We start from the raw sequence: 25,869 nt of genomic DNA on the forward strand, positions 1-25,869 counted from the left end.
TAATTGGAGTCTCATAGACTTTTTCAACCTGGGGTGGCTTTGAACTACTAGCCTCTTGAGTACCTAGTAGTACATGAGTGCGCCATGGGTGCTTGGCTCCAGTTATTTTTGTAACTTAAAGAATTGCTAGATTGATTAAAGCTTAGAATTGTTTCCAGTTCCAGAAAAAAAAATGTGTTCCTTTTATCATAATGTGTCCTTTTTCTTAATACTTCTTTCATTAAAGAATATTTTTTGTGATGATATAGTTACCTCAACTTTCAGTTAAGTTTTACCAGAATGTGAATCCCTGTTTCTCTAGCCTACTCATAATTCTCTCATTAAAGTATATTTTCTCAGCTGGGTGCTGGTGGCTCAGAACCATAATCCTAGCTACTCAGGAAGCTAAGATCTGAGGATTGCAGGCCAAAGCCAGCCCAGGCAGGAAAGTCTGAGACTCCAGAGAACTGGAGGTGGAGCTGTGGTTCAAAGTGTAGAGGGCTAGCCTTGAGCAGAAAAGCTCAAGACCCCCAGTTTAAGTCCCATCACCAAAAAAATTTTTTTTTCTGATACTGACATGTTTACATCAACTTTCCTTTAGTTGCGTAGTATATATATGTATACATATATATGTATATATGTGCTCTTATATATGTATATGTATATATATATATGCTGGTCCTGGGGCTTGAATTCAAGGCCAGACACTGTCCTTGAGCTTCTTGCCAGGTACCAGTGGCCTGTAACTGTAGCACCTCAGGAGGCTGGGATCTGAGGATCGCAGATCAAAGCCAGCCCAAGCAGAAAGCACCTGTGAGATTCTCATCTCCAATAAATCACTCAAAAACCAGAGGTGGCACTCTGACTCAAATGGTAGAGCACTAGCCTTGAGCACAAAGAGGCTTAGGGACAGCACCCAGGCCCTAAGTTCAAGCCCCTCAACCAAGAAAAAAATGACCTCAACCAACAAGATAAATGTAGTGCTTGTTGGCTATAATCCCAGCCACTTGGGAGGCAGAGAGGATAATCATGCCCTGGACAAAAACAAAAGACTTGAAAAATAACGAAAAAAAGAGATGGGGATGTATGGCTTAAGTGGTAGAGCACCTGCCTAGCAAGCTCAAGGCTCGGAGTTCAAATCCCAGTATTAAAAGGGGGGGCACAGAAAAAGGATGAGAAGTCATAAAACTGATAGAAATACACTGATCTACACAGTGGATACAAACAGGATGATCTCAGAGTTCAGAGAAGACACTGGCTCCTTGTTTGGAGAAGAAATCACTACTATCAACAACAACCTTTAGCTATACTGTTTATGAAAGAACTAGTAAAACAGGAACCCCTATTGAAAATAGCTGAGTGCCAGTGGCTCACGCCTGTAATCCTAGCTACTCAGGAGGCTAAGATCTGAGGATCATGGTTTGAAGCCAGCCCACTCAGGAAAGGGTCCATGAGACTCTTACCTCCAACAAACTACTCAGGAGAAGCCGGAAGTGGCACTGTGGCTCAAGTGGTAGAGCACTAGCCTTGAGCACAAAGAGGCTTAACACAAGTGTCCAGGCCCTGAGTTCAAGCCCCACCCAGGATAGGTAGGAAGAAAAAGAAGTTGCCCTTTCTTTATTGGAAGCAGTCCATTATTACTTAAAATTTCTGTTTCAGTTGGCTTTTGTGCCCTTAGGGCACACAAAATCCTAAGAAAGATATGATTTGCCTACAGATAGGAACCTGGATCTAAGAGCCAGTGTAGGCTCTCCCGTATTCAAAGTACCTGCATGGTCAGGCACCTTACACAGGTGGTCTCATTCACTCCTTTGAACAATCTGAAGGTAGGGTCAAGTGGCTCAAAGTGATAGAGTGCTAGCCCTGAGCAGAAAAGCTCAGTGCCCAGTGCCCAGGCCCTGAGTTCATGCCCAGTTTTCAGATCAGTAATCTAGAGGCTCAGGGAGATTAAATCTAAACTAACACAACTGAAGTGAGGATTTGAACCAAGATCTTCCAGCTTCTAGATTCTATGCATTTCACAACTGACCACAAAGGTGTGAAATCATTCCTTTCCAAGCAGATGGCACAATTTCCCCAGAGTCAAAGACATGGGCAGAACCAGTGACTTGTACTCACTGTTACATTCTGTATAGTGCTTTTGAGTCTTTTGCTTACTCAGATCTCTAGAGTCCAGTGAGGGGATGATACTGTGGCAGTGGCTTTATTGTTATGATTAGAATAATTGGCTTCTGTGTCTTCTAAGCCCCAGGACCAGCACGCACGCACGTTCACACACACACACACACACACACACACACAGAGGCATTCTCTACAAGTCTGGACAATGCCCTAAGGGGGGGAGGGGTGTTGATCTATCTAGGGCTTTTGAAGGGGCCCAGAGCCTTCTGGGTAATTGAGGGCATTTCTAGCTGTGTGTTGAAACAAAAAGTCAACTGTCTAAATTAACCTAAGCCCAACAAACTCCTGGTTTTTCCCATGATGACTGTGTTGGAGCTTTGCCACTTTTAGTTGTTTCCCCTTGCACTCAATCCTCGCAATCCCAGCTTTTGCTGGGAGCTGTGCGCAGCCGCTCCTGCCTCTGGTTCTTCCTCCACGGGAGGATGGGCACCAGCCAGCTGAAAGGCACAGCGTAAGCAAGGTAAAAGCCAGGTCCAGCCAGAAAGTGGAGACAAGAGGTGGCTTTTTTTTTTCCTTTGTTGCTATTTTTGTTTTCTTTTTATCTGTTCCTTTATCTGTCTTTGGGAGGGTAAGGAGGGCACAGACATGGAGGGACAAAGCATGAACAAATGCAGCAGTGGTACTCTCTAGACACTAGGTTGAAAGTGAACTATGTAACTTGTGGGTGGAGATGGGAGGGAAAAACTGGGAGAGAGCAAAGGAAGGGGTGACATTGTGCAAAAAGAAACGCACTCATCACCTGATTTAGGTGACTGTCACCCCTCTATACATCAGCTTTATAATACAAGTTAAAAACAGACACCCCCCTCCCCCCGCCCCCTCCAGCTCCAAAGATTCGAGGTTCTCAGGTCCACAGGCCTCATGAGGGCACATGGGGGCGCAGCTTGGAGCTGGGCTCCCCGGGCCCCCACTTGGCAAGCTCCAACCTCAGCCTTTCAGAGTAAGGCGGGAGCCTTTTTTCCAGACGGCAAAGAAAGGGAAGACGGTGCTGCAGAAAGCGGCCGTGAAGGTGAAGAGGAGCCGCTGGGTGTCGGCGTCGAGGAGGCTCACCAGGCCCTTCTCGTAGTCCAGGGTGACGTCCACGCGGCCCGGGATGTCGCCCAGCATCAGGTCGGTGCGCGGGGAGGTGCTGGCCCAGCACTGCTGGTGCGCGATGATGACGGCCCAGACGCCCTGGTCGGCGCTCAGGCCCAGCTCCCCCTTCCTCCCCACCTCCTCCACCGCCACCCCCACCGCGCAGCCGCCGCCCTTGCCCAGCTGCACCTCCACCTGCCAGCGGTGGCGCCCCGAGGTGAAGCCCGGCGACCCCAGCACTGCTGGGAGGCCATCGAAGCGCAGGGGGCTGTCGGGCAGCGTCCGCTTCCGCCGCGTGTATCTCCCTGATTTTCTGTCCTCAGAGAGGACCAGGCTCGGGCTGGCCGTCTCAGGGTCCAGAGTGATGATCCCTAGAGAGAGGAGAGAGCTGGAAGCAACCAGAAAGGCAGGGGGAACACTGGGCCTGGGCGGCCTGCTCTTCCGAACCTCAGTTTCTCCATCTGCTCCAAGTGGACAATGGTAACTCTCTCTACCTGACTGGCAAGAGGGGCTGTAAGATTTGCTCTCCAAAGTGTGGGGGGGGCCGGGAAGGGGGGGGAGGATAGGGGGGAGGACTATCACCAGCAGAAGCAGCAGCCACCCCTGGGAACTTGCTGGAAACATGGACCCTACCACGCACCAACTGAACCAGATTTTGCAGTTAAACTTGAGATCCTTTTCTGCACATTAAAGTTTGAGAAGCACCAATTTAATATAAGAGACTGAAAACAAGGTCCAAATTAAACTTAGCTTAAAATGAATTGCTTTTGCTGAGCACTGGTGGCTCACACCTGTAATCCTAACTACTCAGGAGGCTGAGATCTGAGGATCACAGTTCAAAGCCAGCCAGGCAGGAAAGTCCATTGCAACTCTTATCTCCAATTAACCACTGGAAAATGGGAAGTGGTGCTGTGGCTCCAGTGGTAGAGTGCTTGCCTTCAGCAGAAGAGCCGAGGGACAGCGCCCAGGCCCAGAGTTCAAGCCCCACAACTGACTAAGCATAAATAAATAATTTTTTTTAAAAGGAGACTATACTATACTCTTTGCCCCATGTTAATTAGGGCAGGAACTGTTATTCTGTTCATTTTATAGATGAAACTTCCAAGCAGTCTCAGCTAGCAAGAGCTTGAACTGACAACCCGAGTGCTCAGGGTGTGGGACACATGCACTTGATTTGCTATTTGCTCCCATAGAATAAATGGATGAGTGGAAGACGCCACCCCCACCCCCAAGCCCTTTGCTGTTTACCTGAGTCTGTTTCCAGGAGATGCACCAGGTTTTCTAAAGCGAAACAGAAAGATGTATGACTTTTTTCCCCCTTTATTTTGGAGGGGAATTACTGAGGCTTGAACTTGGGGATTCTCACTTGCTAGGCAGGTGTTCTACCACTTAAGCCACACACCTCCAGCCCCCTTTGACACTGGTTATTTTTTTTTTTTTTTTTTTGGGTCCGGTAGTGGGGCCTAAACTCTGGGCCTGGGCGCTGTCCCTCAGCTCTTCAGCTCAAGGCTAGCACTCTACCACTTGAGCCACAGCGCCACCTCCGGCTTTTTTCTTTTTGCTTATGTGGTGCTGAGGAATCGAACCCAGGGCCTCAGGCATGCAAGGCAAGCACTCTACCACTGAGCCATCTTCCCAGCCCCGACACTGGTTATTTTTGAGGTATGAGCACTTTATTTATTTTTGGGCACAAAGTGCCCCACCCCCCAGGCTTCCATTCTTCCACTTGTGCTTCCTGGGGTTAATAAATGCTCACACGGTACCCAGCCATTATGCTTCTCTCTGTAGTTGGGGTAGCAAGCACTCACCACCTTGCCCAGGCTGAGATGAACTTCTCTTTTTCTGGACCCTCCGATTGCTACCTCCTAACTAGCTAGGATTACAAGCTTGAGCCACCATGCCAGGTTGACTTAGTGTTTTGTACAGGCACTCACAAGGGGAGGGTATCCTGGTCACAATGTAAGGTCATAGATGTGAGAAGTAGGGTTCACTTTCCTGGACTCTCAGTCCAGTACCTGTCCTTGAGGAGAAAAAGATGTGCTCTGTGAGCTGGGTGCCAGTGGCTCACACCTGTAATCCTATTTACTCAGGAGGCTGAGATCTGAGGATCGAGGTTCAAAGCCAGCCCAGGCAGGAAAGTCTGTGAGACTCTTATCTCCAGTAAAACACTAGAAAACTAGAAGTGGCTCTGTGGCTTAAGCGGTAGTACGCTAGCCTTGAGCTGAAGAGTACAAGGACAGCGCCCAGGCCCAGAGTTCAAGCCCCACGATTAACAACAACAAAAAAGATATAGTCTGTGGAATGGTCCCCTGAATATAATGGGGTTACCATGGAAGGTTTGGAGAGAGAAGGTGCTTAAAACCAGGTTTTGTTGTTGTTTGAGAGTCTTGCAATGTACCCAAGGTTTACCTTGAACTCGCTATCCTCCTGCTTCAGTCTCCCAAGTGCTCATTTGCCACCACACTCCCAACTAATGGGAGTTGGGCGCTGCAGCCCATTCCATTACCTGAAAAAATCCTCATCATTTCTGGAAGGGTGAGTGTTTTCCTGTGGATGTCTCGGATCTTCTTAATAAGGTCAGGAGAAATAGTGTCTGGATTAACAAAAGTCTTCATTTCACACCTATAGATAGTATGATAATGGGTTAGGTCCTGATTCAAAAAGCAATACTTGATTCATACAATCAAGATTTAAGAGTGGTCTTGCTATTATTGAATACTATTTCTTTATATTTTATGAAACTGGAGATTGGTTGCACCTCTCAGAGCTGAGATCATTACCAATATTGGCCACTAGAGGGAAGTATGGTAGCACTTGAAAAACAGCCTAAACCGATTTCTAATTCATGAGCTGGTACAATTAACTGAAAGGGGTTAGGAAAGAAGAAAAGAAAGGAAATCAAGCCCAGCGCTGGTGGCTCACGCATGTAATCCTAGCTACTCAGGAGACTGAGATCTGAGGATTGCAGTTCAAAGCCACCCCTGGCAGGAAGGTCCATAAGACACTTATCTCCAATTAACCACCAGAAAATCAGAAGTGGAGCTGTGGCTCAATATGATAGAGTACTAGCCTTGAGCAGAAGAGCTCAGAGACAGTGCCCAAGTCCTGAGTTCAAACCCAATGACCAACAAGAAAACAAACCTCAAAATGGTAGAATGCTAGCCTTGAGCAAAAAAAGAGCTCAAGGATAGCCCCCAGCCCTGAATTCAAGCCCCTTACCTCAGGGGAAAAAAAGGAAAGAAATATACATTGTAGTGAAAAGCCCCCAATTTTGATCCCAACTCAATCCTCACTAGTTTTTGTCTATATGAATGTACAACCAATTTACCCCCCGGGTCTCCGCAGAACTTAATCTCTCACAGTTTAAAAAGTCAGTTTAGAGATACTTCCTGGTTCATGGATACCGGATTCATACACTAAATGCTTCCCCCTTCGAGTTACATTGCAAATGGTATTGGGTACTGACACACAAATAATTTCATGGATTACAGACGTTCCTAGATCAGTCTAAAAACCATGACTAATATTCATACTTTTACTTCAATGAGGGAAAAAGATGCCCCCAATTCCAACCCATCAGTTCAGAAGTGCATCTTTGGAACACAAACCTTTGAAAGTTGGAATTGTTATTGGGTGACTCAGTTGCCCTTGGGTCTGTCAGAGTGCTTTCTTTCTGAGTAGTGGTCAGTGATTGACTTAGTGTCTCACATAAAGAAGGTCAGAACTGGGGTGTGGGTCCTACCTGCTCTGGTTGATTCTGAAATCCTACAAAAGAAAGACAAGAACATGTACTTAGTTTCCACATGTTCTTCCTGACAGGGACTCAGAGCATCCTGTCTTCCCTAAAATGTCAGCTGAAAGCGCTCCTTGCTCAACGAGTAGAATCTATGTAATTACTCATTAAACTCTTCTGTCATGTTCCTTGGCTTAAGAAGGACTCAGTCCCTTTCCACTGCTTTCCCTGTCTCAGCCTTACACTGGAGGAGGGTTTTGCTTCCAATGATTACAAGATGGCAGACAGTAGTGACCAGACTGAGTTCCCAGACAAGATTCCTATAACCACAACAAGCCCCATTTATGGAATTCTTCCTGCATGCCTAGGGCCCAGGTAAACATTTTGCATGCATTGTTTGAAACAACCCCATAAGGAGATGCTATGCTTATCTCCATTCTTCGAGGTTAAGACACTCATCCAAGTGACACAATTTTAAGAACCAATACTTGGAAAATCCAAGATGGTGTGACCCCAACAATGTATGCCCTGGGCAAATTTCCAGCCTCTTTAGACCAGAGGCAGACAGCCATTTATCCCTCCCGTTAGAGATAATCTCTTTCTTTTCCTGCCTCTTTCAGTGTCTTCCAGCCCATAGTACAGCACCCATTTCCCGTGGAACCCTTCTGTTCTCCTATGGGGGAGCGTGGTGTCTCACTTGCAGAAGTTCACTTGCTGGCTGCCGACACTTCTCCTCCAGCTCCTCCACCTGGGCTCCAAGCCTGTGGGCCTCCTCAGAGATCTTTGCGATGTATTCACCCCTCTCTTTCCAGATCTCCAGCTCCAGCTCCCTCAGCCTGACCAGCAGGAAATGCTGCTGGGTCTCCAGCTCCTGCTGCAGCCTCTTAAAAGTTGCTTCTACCCATTGCTTCTTGCTTTCAATATAAGACTGCAGGGATAGGGGAAAAAAGGTTGGGGACATGGTTAGAGAGAGGTTCACAGAGCTGGCTTTCAGAAGAATCATCTGTGTACTTATTACAAAGTATAAGAAAACTCCCAAAGGAGAGTGGCCAAGCATGAAGGTTTGATCACAAGCACTTGGATCTTCTGGTATTCTAACACTTAATGTCTTTTATTTTGTTTCTCTCTATGCTCAGAAAGTATATAATTCTTTTTCTTTTCTTTTTCCTTTTCTTCTTTCTTTCTTTCTTTTTCTTTTTTGCCAATCCTAGGGGTTGAACTCTGAGCCTGGGCACTGCCCTGAGCTCCTTTTTGTTCAAGGCTAGCACTCTACCAGTTGAGCCACAGTGCCACTTCTGGCTTTTTCTGGTGGTTAATTGGAGATAAGAGGCTCAGGGCCTTTCCTGTCCAGGTTGGCTTCAAACCATGCTCCTCAGATCTCAGCCCTCGGTGTAGCTAGAATTACAGTGTGAGCCATTGGGGCCTGGCTGAGAGTATGTAATTCTAAAACTCATTCTTCTAAATTGTACTTTGGTAGAATTTGATGTCTTGAGATTATCAGTGACAAGGGCTATACTATTATCTTAGGTAAAATAATAATAATAATGATAATGATAATAATGCCATTTTGTGTTCTTCAAGCCATGTTGAAATGTAAAAAATTTCTTCCATCTTCTCAATGCCCTACTGTATCTCTTTAGAGTTAGGCAGACATGACTATAGTAATATTTTTAGAGAACGATTCAGGCAAAAGGAAGTTGTGATTAGAGACAGGCTGAAGGAGTGCGGGACCTTCGTTTTAGGCACCAAAGTCAACATCTACAAGGCATCTTTGATGACAGTGGAGAAAAACAAGGGAGAACTTTCTGTCCTGAGGCTTTGTCTCCTTGGTCAAAGTGCCAGAAATTCCAACATTGGATTTTTCTCCTTGATAATCTTGCATCAGGAAAAACAAGATGGGAAGGAGCCTGATAGAACTACATCATAGCCTGCTGTCCACAGGGTCAGCTTTATAGTCAAGACTAGAAACAAATACTAATGTACATCTTGTGACCCCAGACTTCCAGGCTATAGATAGATGGTCTCTCTAGGCAGACACATTGGGGAAAGAATAATGGGCCTGAGTCCATTGAGATCAAGAGACCCACATTCTAATAACTTTAACACGAGTGGCTTTGGGTATATCACTTTCCTGGATCTCAGTTATTATTTTTTTTTTGTTTTGTTTTTGTTTTGGTCATGGGGCTTGAACACAGGGTCTGGGCATTGTCCTTGAGCTTCTTTGCTCAGGGCTAGCACTCTATCACTGTAAGCCACAGTCCACTTCTGGCTTTTTCTGGGGGTTAATTGGATATATGAGTCTCACAGGGACTTCTTTCCCTGGGCTGGCTTCAAATCACGTTCCTCAGATCTCAGTGTCCTGAGTAGCTAGAATTACAGGCATGAGCTAGCAGAGCCCAGCCTTAGTTTTTCACTCTGTGAAGGACTGGATATATGTATCTTAGATTAGAAGTTGTCAGAACCATGTCCAGGCCTGAAGTTCTGGCGTTGCAAAAAACCTTCATCTGGAAGCAGGAATGAGAATAGTTTGCCAGTTCTTTTCAGCCAGGCAATAGGTATAAACTAACAGGCTTCCCCAGGTGGCTAAGAAAACCCCAAGAGGTGATAGTACTCAGTGGTGTGGGCCTTACCAGAAGCATTTGGATCTTCTGGTTTTCTTGACACTTTATGTCTTCTATCTTCTCCCTCTCGGTGCTCAGAGATTCTAGTCGACTCTTGAGACGATCCTGTGGAGAGAAGAGGCAGAGAAAGGTGGCTCAGTTAATAATCCAAATCACAAATATTGTCTGTTATATTCCTGGCTCACCACTGAGTGCTAAGAGCTTTGTAGGTGACCAAAGCTAGTAGTTAGCTGGGTGCTGGTGGCTCAATCTTGTAATCCTAGCTACTTACGAGGCTGACGTGTGAGGATCGTGGTTCAAAGCCAGCCTGGGGGCTGGGAAGGTGGCTTAGTGGTAGAGTGCTTGCCTTGTATGCCTGAGGCCCTGGGTTCAATTCCTCAGCATCACATAAGCAAAAAGAAAAAAGCTGGAAGTGGCGCTGTGGCTCAAGTGATAGAGCGCTAGCCTTGAGCTCAAGAGCTGAGGGACAGTGCCCAGGCCCAGAGTTCAGGCCCCACGACCAGACCCCCCCAAAAAAAAAAAAAAAAGCAAAGCCAGCCTGGGCAGGAAAGTCCATGAGACTTTTATCTCCAATTAATTACTAGAAAACCAGAAGTGGCTGAAGGTAGTAGAGTGCTAGCCTTGAGCAAAAAAGAGCTCAGGGACAAGTCCCAGGCCCTGAATTCAAGCCCCATGACTGGAAAAAAAAGGAGGTGGGGTGAGAATGTGGCTTAGTGGTAGAGTGCTTGCCTAGCATGCCTGAAGCCCTGGGTTTGATTGCTCAGTACCACTTAAACAGAAAGAGCCAGAAGTGGTGCTGTGGTTTAAGTGGTAGAGTGCTAGCCTTGAGCAAAAGATTGCTCAGGGACAGGGCCCAGGCCCTGAGTTCAAGCCCCACAACTAACCAAAAAAAAAAAAAACAAAAACAGAAAGTCTAGATCTTGTCCCCAAAGAGGACAGGCAGGAGTTGGTGTTAGGTAGATAGACAAGACTTTTTTTTTTTTTTTTTTTTGTGGTAGGCTTGGGTGCTGTCCCTGCACTCTTCAGCTTAAGGCTAAACACTCTACCACGTGAGCCACAGCTCCACTTCTGGTTTTTTGGTGGTTAACTGGAGACTAGAGTATCATGGACTTTCTGGATTTGAACAGTGATCCTCAGATCTCAGGCCTCCTGAGTAGGTAGGATTACAGGCATGAGCCACAGGTGCCCACAAACAAGACAATTCTTAATCAAGGTATGCACAGGGAGATAGGAACACAGAGGATTCTTCAGCCTTAGAAAGCACATCACAGGCTGGTCCCCCAACCTCCACAAGCTACCATCCTGCCCCCCTAACAGGCCCCTGCCAGCTTACCCGGTAGGGCTGAATGGCCTCATCCAGGATCCCCACGGTGTGGGCCTGATGAGAGGGACCCTCCCGGCAGAGCACACAGAGGAACTCAGCGTCCTTCTCGCAGAAGAAGTAGATCTTCTCCCCGTGCTCCTCACAGTACATCTCCCCCAGAGGGCCCAGGGGTACTGGAGCCTTCATGGGGTCTGTCTGCTCTTCCTCCTGGCACACAGGGCAGAGCAGGAGCCTTCTCGATGGCTGGGCCCCCATCTGGGCCGAGGGCGAGAGGCAGAGCCGGCAGCAAGCGTGTCCACAGCTGGCGGTCACCACATCATGCAGGGTCCCCCTGCACACAGGACAGGCGGCTCCCTGGCCCACCACCTGCACGCATGGAGTTGAGGGCATCACGCAGCCGTCCCCAGCCGGTGCGGGCGCCGTCCTCTGCCTCCGTCCACAGGAATTCCTTTGCCTGAAATTGAGTCACTTGTACATGAGTCACGGCAGCACACTTGTACAAGAATGAAAGACAGGCAGGAATGCCACCAGGGAGAGAAGCCACCTGGCCCTGCCTCTTCAGCTCCCCAGAGCCCTTTGGCCACCACCCATCAGCTAAACGGGTCCAAACTCCAGGACACCCACAACCGTGCAGCCTTTCCCAGCGACAGCCAGGTGTGCACCCTCATTCCTGTCCCCTTCCGGTGTCATGGGGAGCCCCATGAGATCACTGGGAGAAGGAGTTTCTTGGAATCTCTTGACTGTACTAGAGTGGGAAGCACTGGGAGGGAAATGCTGCTTCCTGAAACAATGAGCAGGTAGAGGCCATAAAGCTCTAGATATGGGGTGTGCCTGCCCCCATCAAAGTCCAGCCTTGGAGAATGAGCTCACTGATTTCCGGGCAGCTGAAATGACTCAGTTGAGACATTGGTAGACTGACTTGAAGGTTCCCTTTTTACTTTTCCTGTACTTCTAACTACCCCATCTCTGAGGATCACTGTTCCTTGGCGCTTGGATAACATTGGGTTTCAACTTAATTTTTCATGAAATTTAATCAACCAATTGATTAATTATTTTTGTGGGTGCCAGTACCGGGGCTTGAACTCAGGGCCTTGTGTTCTCATTTGGCTTGTTCACTCATGGCTAGTGCTCAGCCATTTGAACTATGCCTCTAGTCCCGGTTTGTTTGTTTGTTTCGTTGCAAGCAAGAAAACATAATGTAACTATTAACACATTTCAGAAAACCTAAAGAGTTGTAGGCTTTAGTTAAATTAGTTAAAAAGGTAAGCAGGTCTGATCACATTACATAGGATTTACTACTTTGGTATTATTGTATAGAATTCTGATAACAGTCTTTGAGAAGGTGGTTTTACCTGAATTTTACAGAGAAGGAGATGAAAACTGAAAGACAAAGTAACTTTCCAAAGTTCACAGACCTTGAGTGACAACTGTAAGCCTGGAGACAATGCATGTCTTAGTGCCCTTCCCACATGCCAACACTCGGCAGAGGTCAAACAGCCATGTTCTCCATCCACTTACCTGCACCTGCCGAGAAGATCAGGTCCTTCCTTCCATATTCCCACTGAAGGCTCATCTTACCACTCTGTCCATGCACCTTTTCACACCACTTCCTTCCTATCCACACCCCATCATCTTGGCCAAGACCACAGCCCTGGAGCAACATTGTCCATGGGTGAGCCACCATCCATGTGTGGCTACTGTGCATTGAGATGTGGTCAGTTTGGGGGTAGGAGGCGTGGCTCAGTTGGCAGAGTGCTAGCTAATGAGCAAAAGTATCAAGTACCGGATTTGAGTCCTCGTCTTAGACCTGAAAAATAAAAGAAATGTGGTCAGTTCGGGTTGAGGGGTACTGTATATGTGAAATACAGACAAGTTTAAAAGGCTTGGTGTGAGCTGGGCGCTGATGGCTCACGCCTGTAATCCTAGCTACTCAGGAGGCTGAGATCTGAGGATCGCGGTTCAAAGTCAGCCCGGGCAGGAGAGACCGTGAGACTCCTATCTCCAATAAACCACCAGAAAACTGGAAGTGGCGCTGTAGCTCAAGTGGTAGAGCGCTTGCCTTGAGCTGAAGAGCTGAGGGCCAGCGCCCAGGCCCAGAGTTCAAGCCCCACGACCGACCAAAAAAAAAAAAAAAGAGCCTGCCACTGGTGGCTCTTGTCTGTAATTGTAACTACTCAGAAGGCTGATATCGGAGGATTAAGGTTCAATGCCAGCCTGACAGGAAGGACCATGAGACTCATCTCCAATTAACCAAGAAAAAAGCCAAAATTGGAGCTGTGGCTCAATAGTAGAATACCAGACTTGAGTAAAAAAGCTAGGGACAGCACCCAGACCCTGAGTTCAAACCCCAGTACCAGTGCACACACACACACACACACACACACACACACACACACACACACAAACATACACACCCCTCATTTGATAACATATTATACCAAGTATATGTTGAAATCATAGTATTTTCAAAATACTAGGCCAAATATGATATATTATTAAAATTCATTTTATCATTTTATTTTTACTCCTTATATGGGGACCAGAAATGTTGAAGTGCACACATGGATTCTGTTGTTGGTTGGAATTTCTCAAAAGATGCAAGGCTCTGACTGTAAATTGTGGCCACTCACATTTCTTGGGAGAGCTGAGGTGACCTGGCTAGAAATCTAAGGATTTAGATTTCTAATTTGCAAAGTGGAGAGCCTAATAGCACAATCGTATAGAGCAGACAGGTGAAGGAAATGATATCATGTGTTCAAAATATCAATAACAGTGTAAAGTATACAGTCATCATCAAGTTTGGTGGCAATGATTTATTTTTCTTTTTCCCCACATGGGGTATATTCCAGCCTCTTTTAAAGCCCGTGGCAAGCCAGCTAGGGCATTGGTGAATTTGCCCATTCTGTGCACAACCAAGCACAAGGTCTTATCTGAGTCTCCACACTTGCCTATCTGCTGCCTGGCTGGCCCGGGGCTGCCTGATACTGCCAATCTCCCTGGAGACAGCTGGATGCACTGAAGAGAGACTGGGGTGGCATTGCCACTCCATGAGCCAGTCTCTTTCCTGTCCCCTCAAACAAGAATGATCTTTGTCAACAGTGGATGACTGAATAACTAACACCTTCTTTCTATTGGGAGTGGTGGTGAGTGAATGGAGCTGCCCAGCCATGGGCAGTGTCCAGGCTTCAAGAATAACTGAGGCCATCTGGGGAATGCCGTGAACCCCTCTGCACCCTCCCCCTCTGCTGCTCTTTCTCCATCTCTGCGGCTGGCAGGTGTGTCTGTCTTCTCCTGAGGGACTCTGGTGGCAGAGAAGATGCACACAGGTACCTTGTTCAGGTGTGTGTGACTATGTTTCTGTCCAGGGGTGGACACATGTGGGTGTGTGTACCTGCTGATCCCCCTCAGCTGAGCAGCGGAGGTGACCTTCAGGAAGCGCAAGGCTTCAGAGCCCCAGCATGGCCACAGCTGCCTCTGTGACCAGCCTGGTCGATGAGGTCAACTGCCCCATCTGCCAAGGAACTCTGAAGGAACCAGTCACCATTGATTGTGGCCACAATTTCTGCCGGGGCTGCCTCACTCGTTACTGTGAGATCCCGGCTCCGGAGTCTGAGGAGTCCCTCACCTGCCCCCTGTGCAAGGAGCCTTTCCGCCCAGGGGGCTTCAGGCCCAACTGGCAGCTGGCCAATGTGGTGGAGAACATCGAACACCTCCAGCTGGTGTCCACGCTGGGCCCTGGGGATGAAGACATCTGCTCGGAGCACAGGGAGAAGGTCTACTTCTTCTGTGAGGATGATGAGGCACATCTGTGCGTGGTGTGTCGTGAGGCTGGGGAACATGGAACCCACACAGTACGCTTCTTGGAGGACGCGGCTGGTCCCTACAGGGTAGGAGAGGGGACCCTGGGGTCACAGGGTGGAGCTAGAATTGGACTAAGGGAAGCAGAGTAGAGTTATGAAGTTTGGGGGTCACCATGACTCCAAATTCTTTCTCCCCACTTATATGATTACCCAGGCCACAGATGCAAGCAAGACAATGACACTTCTTTGTTTTTTGTGTGTTTTTTTTTTTGTTGTTGTTCTGTTCTGTCTTGTTTTTCCTTTTTGCCAGTCCTGGGGCTTGGACTTTGGGCCTGGGTACTGTCCCTGAGCTTCTTTTGCTCCAGGCTATCATTCTACCACTTGAGTCACAGCACTACTTGCAGCTTTATCTGTGTATGTGGTACTGAGGAATCACACTCAGGGCTTCATGCACGTTAGGCAAGCACTCTACCACTAAGCCACATTCCCAGTCCCACAACGACACATTTATGATTGAAGACTTGAGTTCTAAGGTATTTGCTCCTGGCCCCCCTTGAGCTCATAGGAACTCAATCATAGTAGTTGAATAAATGAGTTATGTTTGCATGTCTACAGGGTGAATGGTGTGTTTAGGTGGGGGTATTTGTGTATAGCTGTTTGACTTATTGTTCATTAATATGTTAGTTGATGTATAGGTAGAGTTGGATGAAAGATGTGGTATATAATGTTATTGGTCATTAAACAAGTATGTGCTGGTTCTAGTTGTTTATGTATTGTGCCTTGGTACAAGTGAGGGTCTGTGTGTGCAGATGTCTTAATTAGTGAATTAGCATTTGGTGGTGAGAGTTTTGAATCTACCACAGATGAGCATTTAGGTGTGCACCTGTTCCTAATCTATTCCAGAGCAAATTACTTTTTAAAAATAATTAGTCTCATTTTTGCACTATCCAAGTTTCTTCTCACGTTTGGAATCATGCCTAGATAAGAAGGAAGGTTATTTATTTGCATATTTTGTATCCCTTTGGGATGTGTCAGGAAGTTGGAATTATCGCAGCAAAGGACATACCAAGCTCAAGATAGATTTTAGGTACCACTTACTAAAATCAAAAGAAATTAGGATATTTAACCTGAACACAGACTCACCGGGGGAACAAAGTTGCAGTCTTCAATGGTATACAAAAGGGAGAAAGCTCTGATGAAAAACCAACAGGGTGGGGGATGGGGAGGGCAGGGGTGAATGGCTTATGCCTGTAATCCTAGCTCTACAGGAGGTTGAGATGCGAGGATCAAAGTTTGAAGCCAGCCCAAGAAGGGAAAATCCGTGAGATTCTTATCTCCAATTAACCACCAAAAAGCTGAAGTGGAGCTGTGATTCAAGTGGTAGAGCACCAGCTTTGAATTAAAGAAAGCTCCCAGACCCTGAGTTCAAGCCCGAATACCAGTGCCCCCCCAAAAGAAAATTGAAGAGGGGAAAGTATAAATTAAAAAGAATAGTACCCCAAGGGTTGTTGTCGGGCTGGGAAGGTGGCTCAGTGGTAGAGTGCTTGCCTTGCATACGTGAGGCCATGGGTTCGATTCCTCAGCACCACGTAAGCAGAAAAAGCTGGAAGTGGTGCTGTGGCTCAAGTGGTAGACAGTGCAAGCCTTGAGCTGAAGAGCTGAGGAACAGTGCCCAAGCCCAGAATTCAGGCCCCATGACTGACAACATAAAAAAGAAAAAGGGCTGGGAAGGTGGCTCAGTGGTAGAGCGCTTGCCTTGAGCTGAAGAGCTGAGGGACAGCGCCCAGGCCCAGAGTTCAGGCCCCACGACCGGACCCCCCCACCCAAAAAAAAAAGAGTTGTTGTCAAGGTGATGATGGCTCAAACTTGTCAGCTAAGGGAGAGATTCCTTTTCTGGGGCATTTTATTCCTAGAGGCAGAGAGTTGGACGAGACGACATCCCTTAAGAAATCATTTTCCTTCTTTGTATTTTGTCCCCTAGGAACAAATACACAAGTGTCTTATGAATCTAAGAAAAGAGAGAGAAGAGATTCAAGAAATCCAATCAAGAGAAAGCAAAAGGATACAAGTCCTCCTGGTAGGTCCAGGTCTAGAATTCACCCTCACTCTGGGAAACATCATTCTGAATTTGAGTCCCGATTCTGGAACTGACTGCATAGCCTCAAGCAACTCTTAACTTCAGTTGAACTTGTTGGTAGAGATTAGAAATCACTTCCTCATCCTGCTACCAGGATTAAATGAGATCACACTGGAGGAGCGGCTTAGTGCTGTGCACGTGGTGTGTGATCCCTACAAGGCAGAGGGCCAGGCCTTCCTCGCACGTCCTCTGAACCAACTTCCCTCCCTGCCCCTTTATGGTCGTTGCGCTGAGTCAATGCTGGGCTGTCTGGCTCCCAGATGGTGTGCTGAGTCAATGCTGGGCTGCCTGGCCCCCAGAGGGGATGGGCAGGTGGAAAGGAAGCCATGCCAACTCTAATTCTGTCTGGGGACTAGGGAGATGGGAGAGGTTCTGATTTTACCACCCAATCTGGGAGCATGTGGAACTAGGCCAAGAGGGAGATGGGAGTGAAGTAAGAAAGAGAAGGAAAAGAAGAAGGAGGAGGGAGAGGGAGGGAAGGAAGAGGAGGCAGTCCTGGTGAAGGTGAGAGCGACATCTTCCTTGTCTCTTGCTCTGTCTTCTCAGACTCAGGTGGCTACCAAAAGACAGCAGGTGATTTCTGAGTTTGCCCACCTAAGCCGATTCCTGGAGGAACAGCAGGGCATTCTGTTAACACAGCTGGAGAGGCTGGATGGAGACATCTTGAAGCAACAGGAAGAGTTAGAATTCCTGGTCTCTAGGGAGATCTGCCGGTTCAGTGCCCTGATCGAAGAACTGGAGGAGAAGAATGAGAGACCGGCAAGGGAGCTCCTGACGGTGAGGCCTGAGCTGTCCCCTGTCCCTGTGGTCCCTGGAATCACTGTATCTTCCTTGGCTAAACTGTGCCTCCTTCACTCACACACATCTGCATCCATGATAGGAGATGAGTTATGAGACCAGAGGCCCGAGTTTCTGCCCATGCTTTCATGAGTTCCTGGTCTCTGTGCTTTCCTGTCTGTCTTCCCATCCCACGTGTATTAAACAGCATGGATTAACATCTGTCACTCTATTAACCATCTCGTGGGGCCTCTGTAAGGATCCATCAGTAAAATGCACATGGAAGTAGCACTTTGAAAAATACTAATTATTTCTGGGTACTGGTGATTCACCATAATCCTAGCTACTCAGGAGGCTGAGATCTGAGGATCTCAGTGTGAAGCCAGCCTGGGCAGACAAATCTAACAGACCCTATCTCCAGTCAACTAGTCAACCAGCAAAAAGCCAGAAGAGGAAGTATGGTTCATGTGGTAGAGCACCAATCTTGAGTGAAAAAGCCAAGTGAGAGTTTAAGGCATGTGTGTGCACACACATGTACGTGCAAACACACACACACACACACACACACACATATACACATGGTACTATGTAAACAAATGCCAGGTGCTGTTTCCAATACAAATTGTTCTTTATCCTGAGTGACCCCTTCTACAAGTCAGAAAGTTCTTCCTGATCTGTATTAATTCTTTGAACTGGAGGAGAGAGATTGGGCTGTGAGCAAGGCATCAGAAGCATCTGAAGGCAAGATTTAGGGGAAATCACTGGGGATGGAGAAACAGGAGACTTCAGTGGGACTTGTTCAACTTAGCCTCTAACTAGTAGAGACAGGTCCCTTCATCACCTGGGTCTATAAAGTAAAGGAGTTGGACTCTGATCCCCAAGGTTTGGTAAACCCTAACAATCTGACCTTTATGCATCTGGTGTCCCTTTCTGAAATGTCCAAGGATAAGAACATAAGAAAAATAGGAAAGCTTTGCATAGTGGCACATGCTACTCAGGACTCAGAGCCAGAAAGATTGAGGCTTGAGGCTAGCCTGGTCAAAGTTAATGTGAAAGCAATCCCAAAGCAAAAGAACTGGTGGTATGGCTGGAATGGTCAAGTATTAGCAAGCACTAAGTTCAACCCCAATATTATAAAATAGAAGGGAAGTTAGGAAGGCAGGGAGGGAGGGAGGGAGGAAGGGAGGAAAACCCTGAAACTCTGAAACTCTTTCTCTCCCATCTAGGATATCAGGAGCACTCTAATAAGGTAAGTCATAGGATGTCCATTTTCTTTTTCCACATAAATACAGATATGTCCCATTGTTCTAGTTACTGCCATATAAATATACAACATCCTGTGTAAAGGACATATATTCACACATAAACTTCCACACATCCAAATGCATTGTCATCTAGAGCTGCAAGTACCCATATCTTATATAGCAGCTGGGCATCCTAGAGGAAGGCTATCCATGGGAACTGAACTGGTACCTCAGCCTTATGAGTAGATGTCTAACTAGCTCTGCAAGCATCACTAAGGAGAAGAATTCCTAGACTCCATTGTTTCTCTGCCCCTAGATGTGAAACCAGAAAGTGCCGGAAACCAGAGGCTGTGTCTCCTGAGCTGGGCCAGAGGATCCGGGACTTCCCCCAACAGGCCCTCCCGCTGCAAAGGGAGATGAAGAAGTTTCTGGGTAAGAGCTCCATGGAGCATAGGTGGCCATACAGCCTGGATTTAGGAAAGGCCTTCTTGCTCCACTCCCCATAGTGGTGAATATTTATATATTTTCCATGCTTTGACTGTGTTATCTGAGAATTTTGATAAATGCTGACTCTGAAAATAATATGACAATATGAAAAACAATAAAAGTGAACATTTCTGAAAAAAAGTTCAACTGATTTGAAGAATAATTAAATTTCATCAGTTGGCATTAAGCAATGTAAAAGATAATGCTTGTGTTAAATCAGCTGGTGGCTCAAGCCTGTAATCAATCCTAGTTCCTTAGGAGGCTGAGATCTGAGGATCTGGGTTCAAAGCCAGCCTCGGAAGGCAGATCCTAGAGACTCTTACTTCCAAATAAGTAGCAAAAATCTGGACATGGAGGTATAGTTCAAATGGTAGAATACCAGCATTGAGCAGAAAAGCCAAGTAAGAGCCTGAGGCCTTGAGTTCAAGCCCCAGTATTCACACACACACACACACACACACACACACACACACACACACACACACACACACATCGAGAGAGAGAGAGAGAGAGAGAGAGAGAGAGAGAGAGAGAGAGAGAGAGAGAGAGAGAGAGAGAGAGAGGGAGAGGGAGAGGGAGAGAGAGAGAGAGAAAGGGAGGGAGATTAAAAATATCATTCTCAATAATTAAAATGCCCAGGGGCTGGGAAGGTGGCTCAGTGGTAGAGCACTTGCCTTGCATGCATGAGGCCCTGGGTTCGATTCCTCAGCATCACATAAGCAAAAAGAAAAAAGCCGGAAGTGGCGTTGTGGCTCAAGTGGTAGAGTGCTAGCCTTGAGCTGAAGAGCTGAGGGACAGCGCCCAGGCCCAGAGTTCAGGCCCCATGACCGGACCAAAAAAAAAAAAAAATTAAAATGCCCACAGCATAATCTGAAGTTCATGATAAATTTCTGATAAACACCATTAGTCAGTAGCCAGTGATGGTATTTACAGGGATCCTCTGGTATCTGACTAATGCCTTGCTTGCTCTTTCTCTTTCCTTCTGTTCATGTGGCTCCTAGGGCTGGGTTGTCTGTATAGGAACTGTGGCTTTTCTGGGAACAGGAAAGGGTGATGGGAGAGGGAAAGGAAAAGCTGGGATGAGAGTTGGAAGGGAATGTGGCTTTTGCCCTTCCCCAGTCTGTGAAATTGTAAATAATGTCCCCTATTTCTTTTCTTTCCTTCCTTTCTTTCTTTCTTTGTTTTTTTTGGTTGGTCGAGGGGCTTGAACTCTGGGCTTGGGCACTGTCCCTGTGCTCTTCAGCTCAAGGCGAATGCTCTACCACTTGAGCCACAGCATCACTTCCTGTTTTCTAGTTGTTTATTGGAAATTAGAGTCTCATAGGCTTTCCTGCCCGTGGTTGGCTTGAATCATGATCCTCAGATCTCAGCCTCCTGAGTAGCTAGGATTACAGGCGTGAGCCTCTAGCGCCCAGCAATGTCCCCTATTTCTAAAAGTCCACCCTCAAAAGCATCACTGTAGAACAATGCTCCCCACAAGTCCACTTCCTGCTAGCATTCCTAGTGACCTTGCAGGAAAGGAAATTTCACCTTATTCCAAGGTTGACTAGTCAGATGGGGAGGGGTACACATACCTATAATCCCAGCTACTCAGAAGGCAGAGTCAGGAGGATTTCCGGAGGCCAGGAAGAGTTTATGAGACCCTATTTTAGAAACAGAACACAAAACTAAAGGGGTAGATGGATGGAGGATATTCTTTTTTTCCAATTTCTAATTCCAGTTTCCAAATTTTGCCATTTTTCTTTAATACTATATTCCTTTTTATGTTTTTTTTATTGTAAAAATAGTGTACAAAGGGGTTGCAGTAAGGTAATGAGTACATTTCCTATGGAGCATTGTTACCTCCTCTTTGTTTTTCCCCTACCATCCCTTCCCTCCCCACCTCCCTGAGGGAGGATATTCTTAGTAGAGGAACACAAAGGTGCAACGTCTGTATGCATCTGATCATATAAAATAACATTTGGGGCTGGGAAGGTGGCTCAGTGGTAGAGCGCTTGCCTTGCATGCCTGAGGCCCTGGGTTCGATTCCTCAGCACCACATAAGCAAAAAGAAAAAAGCCGGAAGTGGTGCTGTGGCTCAAGTGGTAGAGCACTAGCCTTGAGCTGAAGAGCTAAGGGACAGTGTCCAGGCCCAGAGTTCAGGCCCCACAACCGGACCCCAAAAAAAAAATTTATCAAAATGAACTAAAAAACCCCCAAATTAAGGAGGTGGCATGGCTTCAGAGGTACATTGCTTGCTTAGCATGTTCCAGACCCCGGATTCAATCCCCAATATTATGGGAGAAAAAGACTGACTTCTGCCTAATCTCAAATTATTTTAAAGTACAACAATGAATGAGTCCACTTACTTATCCATTAAGCAGATGGATCTTTAACACTTAGCATATTCTTTTTTGCCAGTCCTGGGGCTTGAACTCTGAGCCTGGGCACTGGCTTTTTCTGTGCTTAAGTAGATTTCTGTGATTAAGTAGATTTTGTAGATTTTACTGCCCAGGGTGGCTTCAAATTGTGATCCTCAGATCTCAGGATTACAGACATGAGCCACTGATGCCTAGCTTAGCATGTTTTGTGGCTACAAGTGTACAAAGGAGACATAGTCCCTGCTTGCTCAGAGCTGGGGCAGTGGGCCTCAAAATGGAACCCCACCCAGCAGCATCAATACCCCCTGGAACTGAACATTTGCAGCCCCACCCCACATTTTCAGGAACACCTGAAACCAGGGTATGGTGGTAGGAGCTCCAGGAGATTAAGATGCCCGCACAAGTTTAGAACCACTGGTCAAGATCAAGATGACTGTAGCTTCCATTTGCTTTGCTCCTTTATCTGGGATGGGGATGAGGAGAGGGGTCTTCTCTGGTTTTGACACTAATGAAGTCTTCTCTTATTATTTCCTTTTCACAGAGAAACTCTGCTTTGAGTTGGACTATGAGCCAGGTAAGCAGCCCCCATCAGGATGGGAGACAGTGAGGAGGCCCTAAAAAGGAAAGACAGATTCCCATCTACACCAGGCAATATGGTAGTCATATATACTCACACTCAAGTCATAGGTACACCTATGTATATACATGCCATATACACTTGTGTGTCTAAATATACATGTGCACACCCACGGTAGCCCTCCATATCTACAGATTCTACATTCGACCTCAGAAAACATTCAGGCTGGGTATCAGCAGCACACCTATAATCCTAGCTACTCAGGAGACTGAGATCTAGGGGATCTTGGTTCAAAGCCAGCTTGGGGAGAATAGTCAAGAGACAGGCTGGAGATGTGGCTCAAGTAGTAGAGTGACAGCCAAACAACTGCACGCCTTGAATTCAAACCCCAGTGATGCTAATATATGACCAGAAAAAAAAGTTATATTTGTATTAAACAAAGCCAAACATTCCTTCCCTTGGCATTTTTCCCTAAATAATAAAGTATAACAACTATTTACATAGCATTTACATTTAAGTATTATAATACTTATAATGTAATATTATAGTAGCATTATAATAATATAAATCATCCAGAGATTTAAAGTATATGAGAGAATATATGGAGGTTATATGTAAACATTATGGTGTGTGTGTGTGTGTGTGTGTGTGTGTGTGTGTGTGTGTGTGTGCACGTGCACACGCACACATGCACTGATACTGGGGCCTTAAACTCAGGGCTTGGGCACTGTCCCTGAGATTTTTTTTTTTGCCAGTCCTGGGGCTTGAACTCAGGTCCTGGTCACTGTCCCTGAGCTTCTTTTGTTCAAGGCTAGCATTCTACCCCTAAGCAATGTTCCCAGCCCTGTCCCTGCCTGAGATTTTTTTTTTTTTTTTTGCTTAAGGCTAGTGTTAATACCATTTGAGCCACAGCGCCATATCTGGCTTTTTAAGTTTTTAATTGGAGATAAAAACCTCAAACATTCATGCCAGGGCTGGCTTCAAACCATGATCCTCAGATCTCAGCCTCCTGACTTGCTAGGATAACAGACATGAGATACTGAGGCTTGGGCATATTACATTCATTTATACAAGGGACATGAGTCCCAATACCTATCCCCATAAGAATAAGCGTTTCCATAGAGTACACTGACTTTGTAAGGTCCTGAGGAGAACTGGGTACAAAGGACAGGCTTATGCCTTCCTGATGAAGCTTGTGCTCTGCTGTGCACATGTTCAGTGGAAAGGAAGATAGGATCAAATTGGGACCCAGTGGGTCAGGGAAGACTTTCTGGATGAGGGAACTTGCCTGAGTTTAGAATCCCATTCCCATAACCATCAGGGGCACCTGCTCCCTCAGATGATAGATGACAGGAGGGCCGCCTGGGGACGAGACAGGAATAAACACAATAAGCTCCTTCAAGGCCATTGTTCCCCATCTACCAACCAAAGACCCTAGGGACTCATGGGGTTGCTGAATTTATAGATTTTTCTCAATTTATAGGTACTAAAAATAACAATATGGCTGGGTGCTAGTGGCTCACACCTGTAATCCCATAGCTAAACAGGAGGCATAGCTGAGATCTGAGGATCATGGTTTGAAGCCAACTGGGGCAGGAAAGTCTGTGAAACTCTTTTTTTGGGGGGGGGATCTTGTCGTGGGGCCTGAACTCTGGGCCTGAGTGCTGTCCCTCAGCTCTTCAGCTCAACGCTAGCGCTCTACCACTTGAGCCACAGTGCCACTTCCGGCTTTTTTCTTTTTGCTTATGTGGTGCTGAGGAATCGAACCCAGGGCCTCTGGCATGCAAGGCAAGCGCTCTACCACTGAGCCACCTTCCCAGCCCCGTCTGTGAAACTCTTATCTCCAATTAATCATCGAGAAAGCCAGAAGTGGAGCTGTGGCTCAAGTGGTAGAGCATTTAGCCTTGAGCAACAGGGCTCAGGTTCAGCACTCAGGCCCTATATACAAGCCCCAGGACCAGCACTCAAACAAGAGAAAAGATAAAGTAGGCATCTAAAATTCTATTCAGAATGACTAAAACAGAGTGAATAGGTGCATGAGCAGAGTCTTCTGGGAACCAAGGATGTGTAAATATGTCCTGGGGGAAAAAGCAGGGGTGAAATCAAGAAGTTGAGACCAAGGGGAGAAAAGTCTCTGCCTCTGAGATAGAGCCTGGAGGAGGCAGAGGCGAGTGTGAGGGAAGGCTGGGCCTGGGCCCTATCCTTGACAGCTCAGGGCAAGTGCTCTACCCCTTGAGCCACAGCGCCACTTCCGGTGTTCTGGTGGTTCATTGGAGATAAGAGTCTATGGACTTTCCTGCTCGGGCTGGCTTTGAACCGCGATCCTCAGATCTCAGCCTCCTGAGTAGCTAGGATTACAGGCGTGAACCACCAGTGCCTGGCAATTTGCAGCTCTCTTGAAGACAACAGGAATGTGGTGGGGTCTGGACACGCAGATTCTGAGTATTTCTAGCAAGTTCAGAGGTGCTTTCATAGGAATGCCCAGGTAGGCATGGAGGGCGCTTTCTGGGCCCTTGAACGTCACCGTGCACCAGCTGATGTCTTTATTTCTTCCATTCTTTCGCCCGACAGCTCACATCTCTCTCGACCCCCAGACTTCCCACCCCAAGCTCCTTCTGTCTGAAAATCACCGGCGGGCTCGGTTCTCCTATAAATGGCAGAATTCACCGGACAACCCCCAGCGTTTTGACCGGGCTACTTGTGTCCTGGCCCACAGTGGCTTCACAGCGGGGAGACACTCGTGGGTGGTGGGTGTGGACTTGACCCACGGGGGCAGCTGCACCCTGGGTGTGGTGAGTGAGGAGGTGCGGCGGAAGGGGGAGCTTCGACTGCGGCCAGAGGAGGGGGTGTGGGCCGTCCGGCTGGCCTGGGGCTTCATCTCCGCTCTGGGCTCCTTCCCCACCCGGCTGGCCCTGGAGGAGCAGCCTCGCAAGGTGCGGGTGTCTCTGGATTACGAGGTGGGCTGGGTGACCTTCGCCAACGCCGTCACCCAGGAGCACATCTACACTTTCACCGCCTCCTTCACTAGGGGGGTCTTCCCCTTCTTTGGGCTCTGGGGCCGTGGGTCCAGCTTCTCCCTGGATTGCTGAAAGGGTTTAGTTACCCCAAACTCTAGTCAAGTATGGTGTGGATTTCAACCCTGCCTGGGTCACAGGGAAGACTTGGGATAGAAATGACTTCTGTGGACAATGCAGTGGTGACTGTTGGCAAGGGATGGGGAGACAGGCTGGGGTCACACCATCAAACCTCTCCCCAGGGCTCAGAGATGCGCAGGCATCTGCAGACTCAGCTGCTGCCCGCTCCTCTCATTCCCAGCGAGAACAGAAGTTGCTGTGTACAGGAGAGAGGCCTAGACTTGGAATCAGAAGATCTGGATTCTAGACCAAGCCTTGGATGATTTCAAACAAACAAACAAAATATACATATACATCACCTTTCTTTATCTTGTTTTTTCTTCCCAAAGATTTATTTGACTCCTGTCTTCAAGAAGCATTTGTTGTGTGCTATGAACCTAATAGTGTGAGCCATTGGTGATTTGAAAATAAAAAGGAAAAAAAAAGTTTGTCCTATATATGA

At 47.1% G+C, this 25,869-nt stretch overlaps 2 protein-coding genes across 4 annotated transcripts; one reads left to right on the forward strand and one right to left on the reverse strand.

The window, feature by feature from the left end:
* Positions 1-3,085: 3,085 nt before the first annotated feature.
* Trim15 (tripartite motif containing 15) lies at positions 3,086-11,302 on the reverse strand. The gene is made up of 7 exons (XM_070024304.1): positions 10,922-11,302; positions 9,598-9,693; positions 7,665-7,895; positions 6,977-6,999; positions 5,741-5,856; positions 4,483-4,515; positions 3,086-3,605 (listed from the first exon to the last, which is right to left on the reverse strand). Exons 1-7 carry the CDS (start codon positions 11,300-11,302, stop codon positions 3,088-3,090), a joined length of 1,398 nt encoding a protein of 465 aa, XP_069880405.1. The 3' UTR covers positions 3,086-3,087.
* A 2,662-nt stretch (positions 11,303-13,964) lies between these two features.
* On the forward strand, positions 13,965-25,844 carry Trim10 (tripartite motif containing 10). 3 transcript variants are annotated; one of them, XM_070024310.1, is made up of 9 exons: positions 13,965-14,187; positions 14,278-14,799; positions 16,694-16,789; positions 17,396-17,626; positions 18,853-18,875; positions 19,187-19,302; positions 22,258-22,290; positions 24,865-25,085; positions 25,550-25,844. In XM_070024310.1, exons 2-9 carry the CDS (start codon positions 14,371-14,373, stop codon positions 25,688-25,690), a joined length of 1,290 nt encoding a protein of 429 aa, XP_069880411.1. In that variant the 5' UTR covers positions 13,965-14,187; positions 14,278-14,370; the 3' UTR covers positions 25,691-25,844. The 3 variants fall into 3 exon arrangements, with proteins under 3 accessions (XP_069880411.1, XP_069880410.1, XP_069880412.1); XM_070024309.1 differs by having other exon boundaries at positions 13,965-14,799; XM_070024311.1 differs by having other exon boundaries at positions 13,965-14,799; positions 24,865-25,040.
* The last annotated feature ends 25 nt before the right edge of the window (positions 25,845-25,869 follow it).

This window comes from Dipodomys merriami, unplaced genomic scaffold (assembly GCF_024711535.1).
Source record: "Dipodomys merriami isolate MVZ:Mamm:240054 unplaced genomic scaffold, mDipMer1.0.p SCAF_16, whole genome shotgun sequence".
NCBI lineage: Eukaryota > Metazoa > Chordata > Mammalia > Rodentia > Heteromyidae > Dipodomys > Dipodomys merriami.

Coding starts and splice junctions, on each gene's coding strand:
- Trim15 (XM_070024304.1), bottom strand. CDS start 11,302: ATGCCCTCAACTCCATGCGTGCAGGTGGTGGGCCAGGGAGCCGCCTGT. Junction 7,000..7,664: donor CAGCAAGTGAACTTCTGCAA/GTGAGACACCAC, acceptor TTTCTTTTGTAG/GATTTCAGAATCAACCAGAG. Junction 4,516..5,740: donor AATGATGAGGATTTTTTCAG/GTAATGGAATGG, acceptor GTTTCGCTTTAG/AAAACCTGGTGCATCTCCTG.
- Trim10 (XM_070024309.1), top strand. CDS start 14,371: ATGGCCACAGCTGCCTCTGTGACCAGCCTGGTCGATGAGGTCAACTGC. Junction 17,627..18,852: donor CGGCAAGGGAGCTCCTGACG/GTGAGGCCTGAG, acceptor TCTCCCATCTAG/GATATCAGGAGCACTCTAAT. Junction 18,876..19,186: donor ATCAGGAGCACTCTAATAAG/GTAAGTCATAGG, acceptor CTCTGCCCCTAG/ATGTGAAACCAGAAAGTGCC.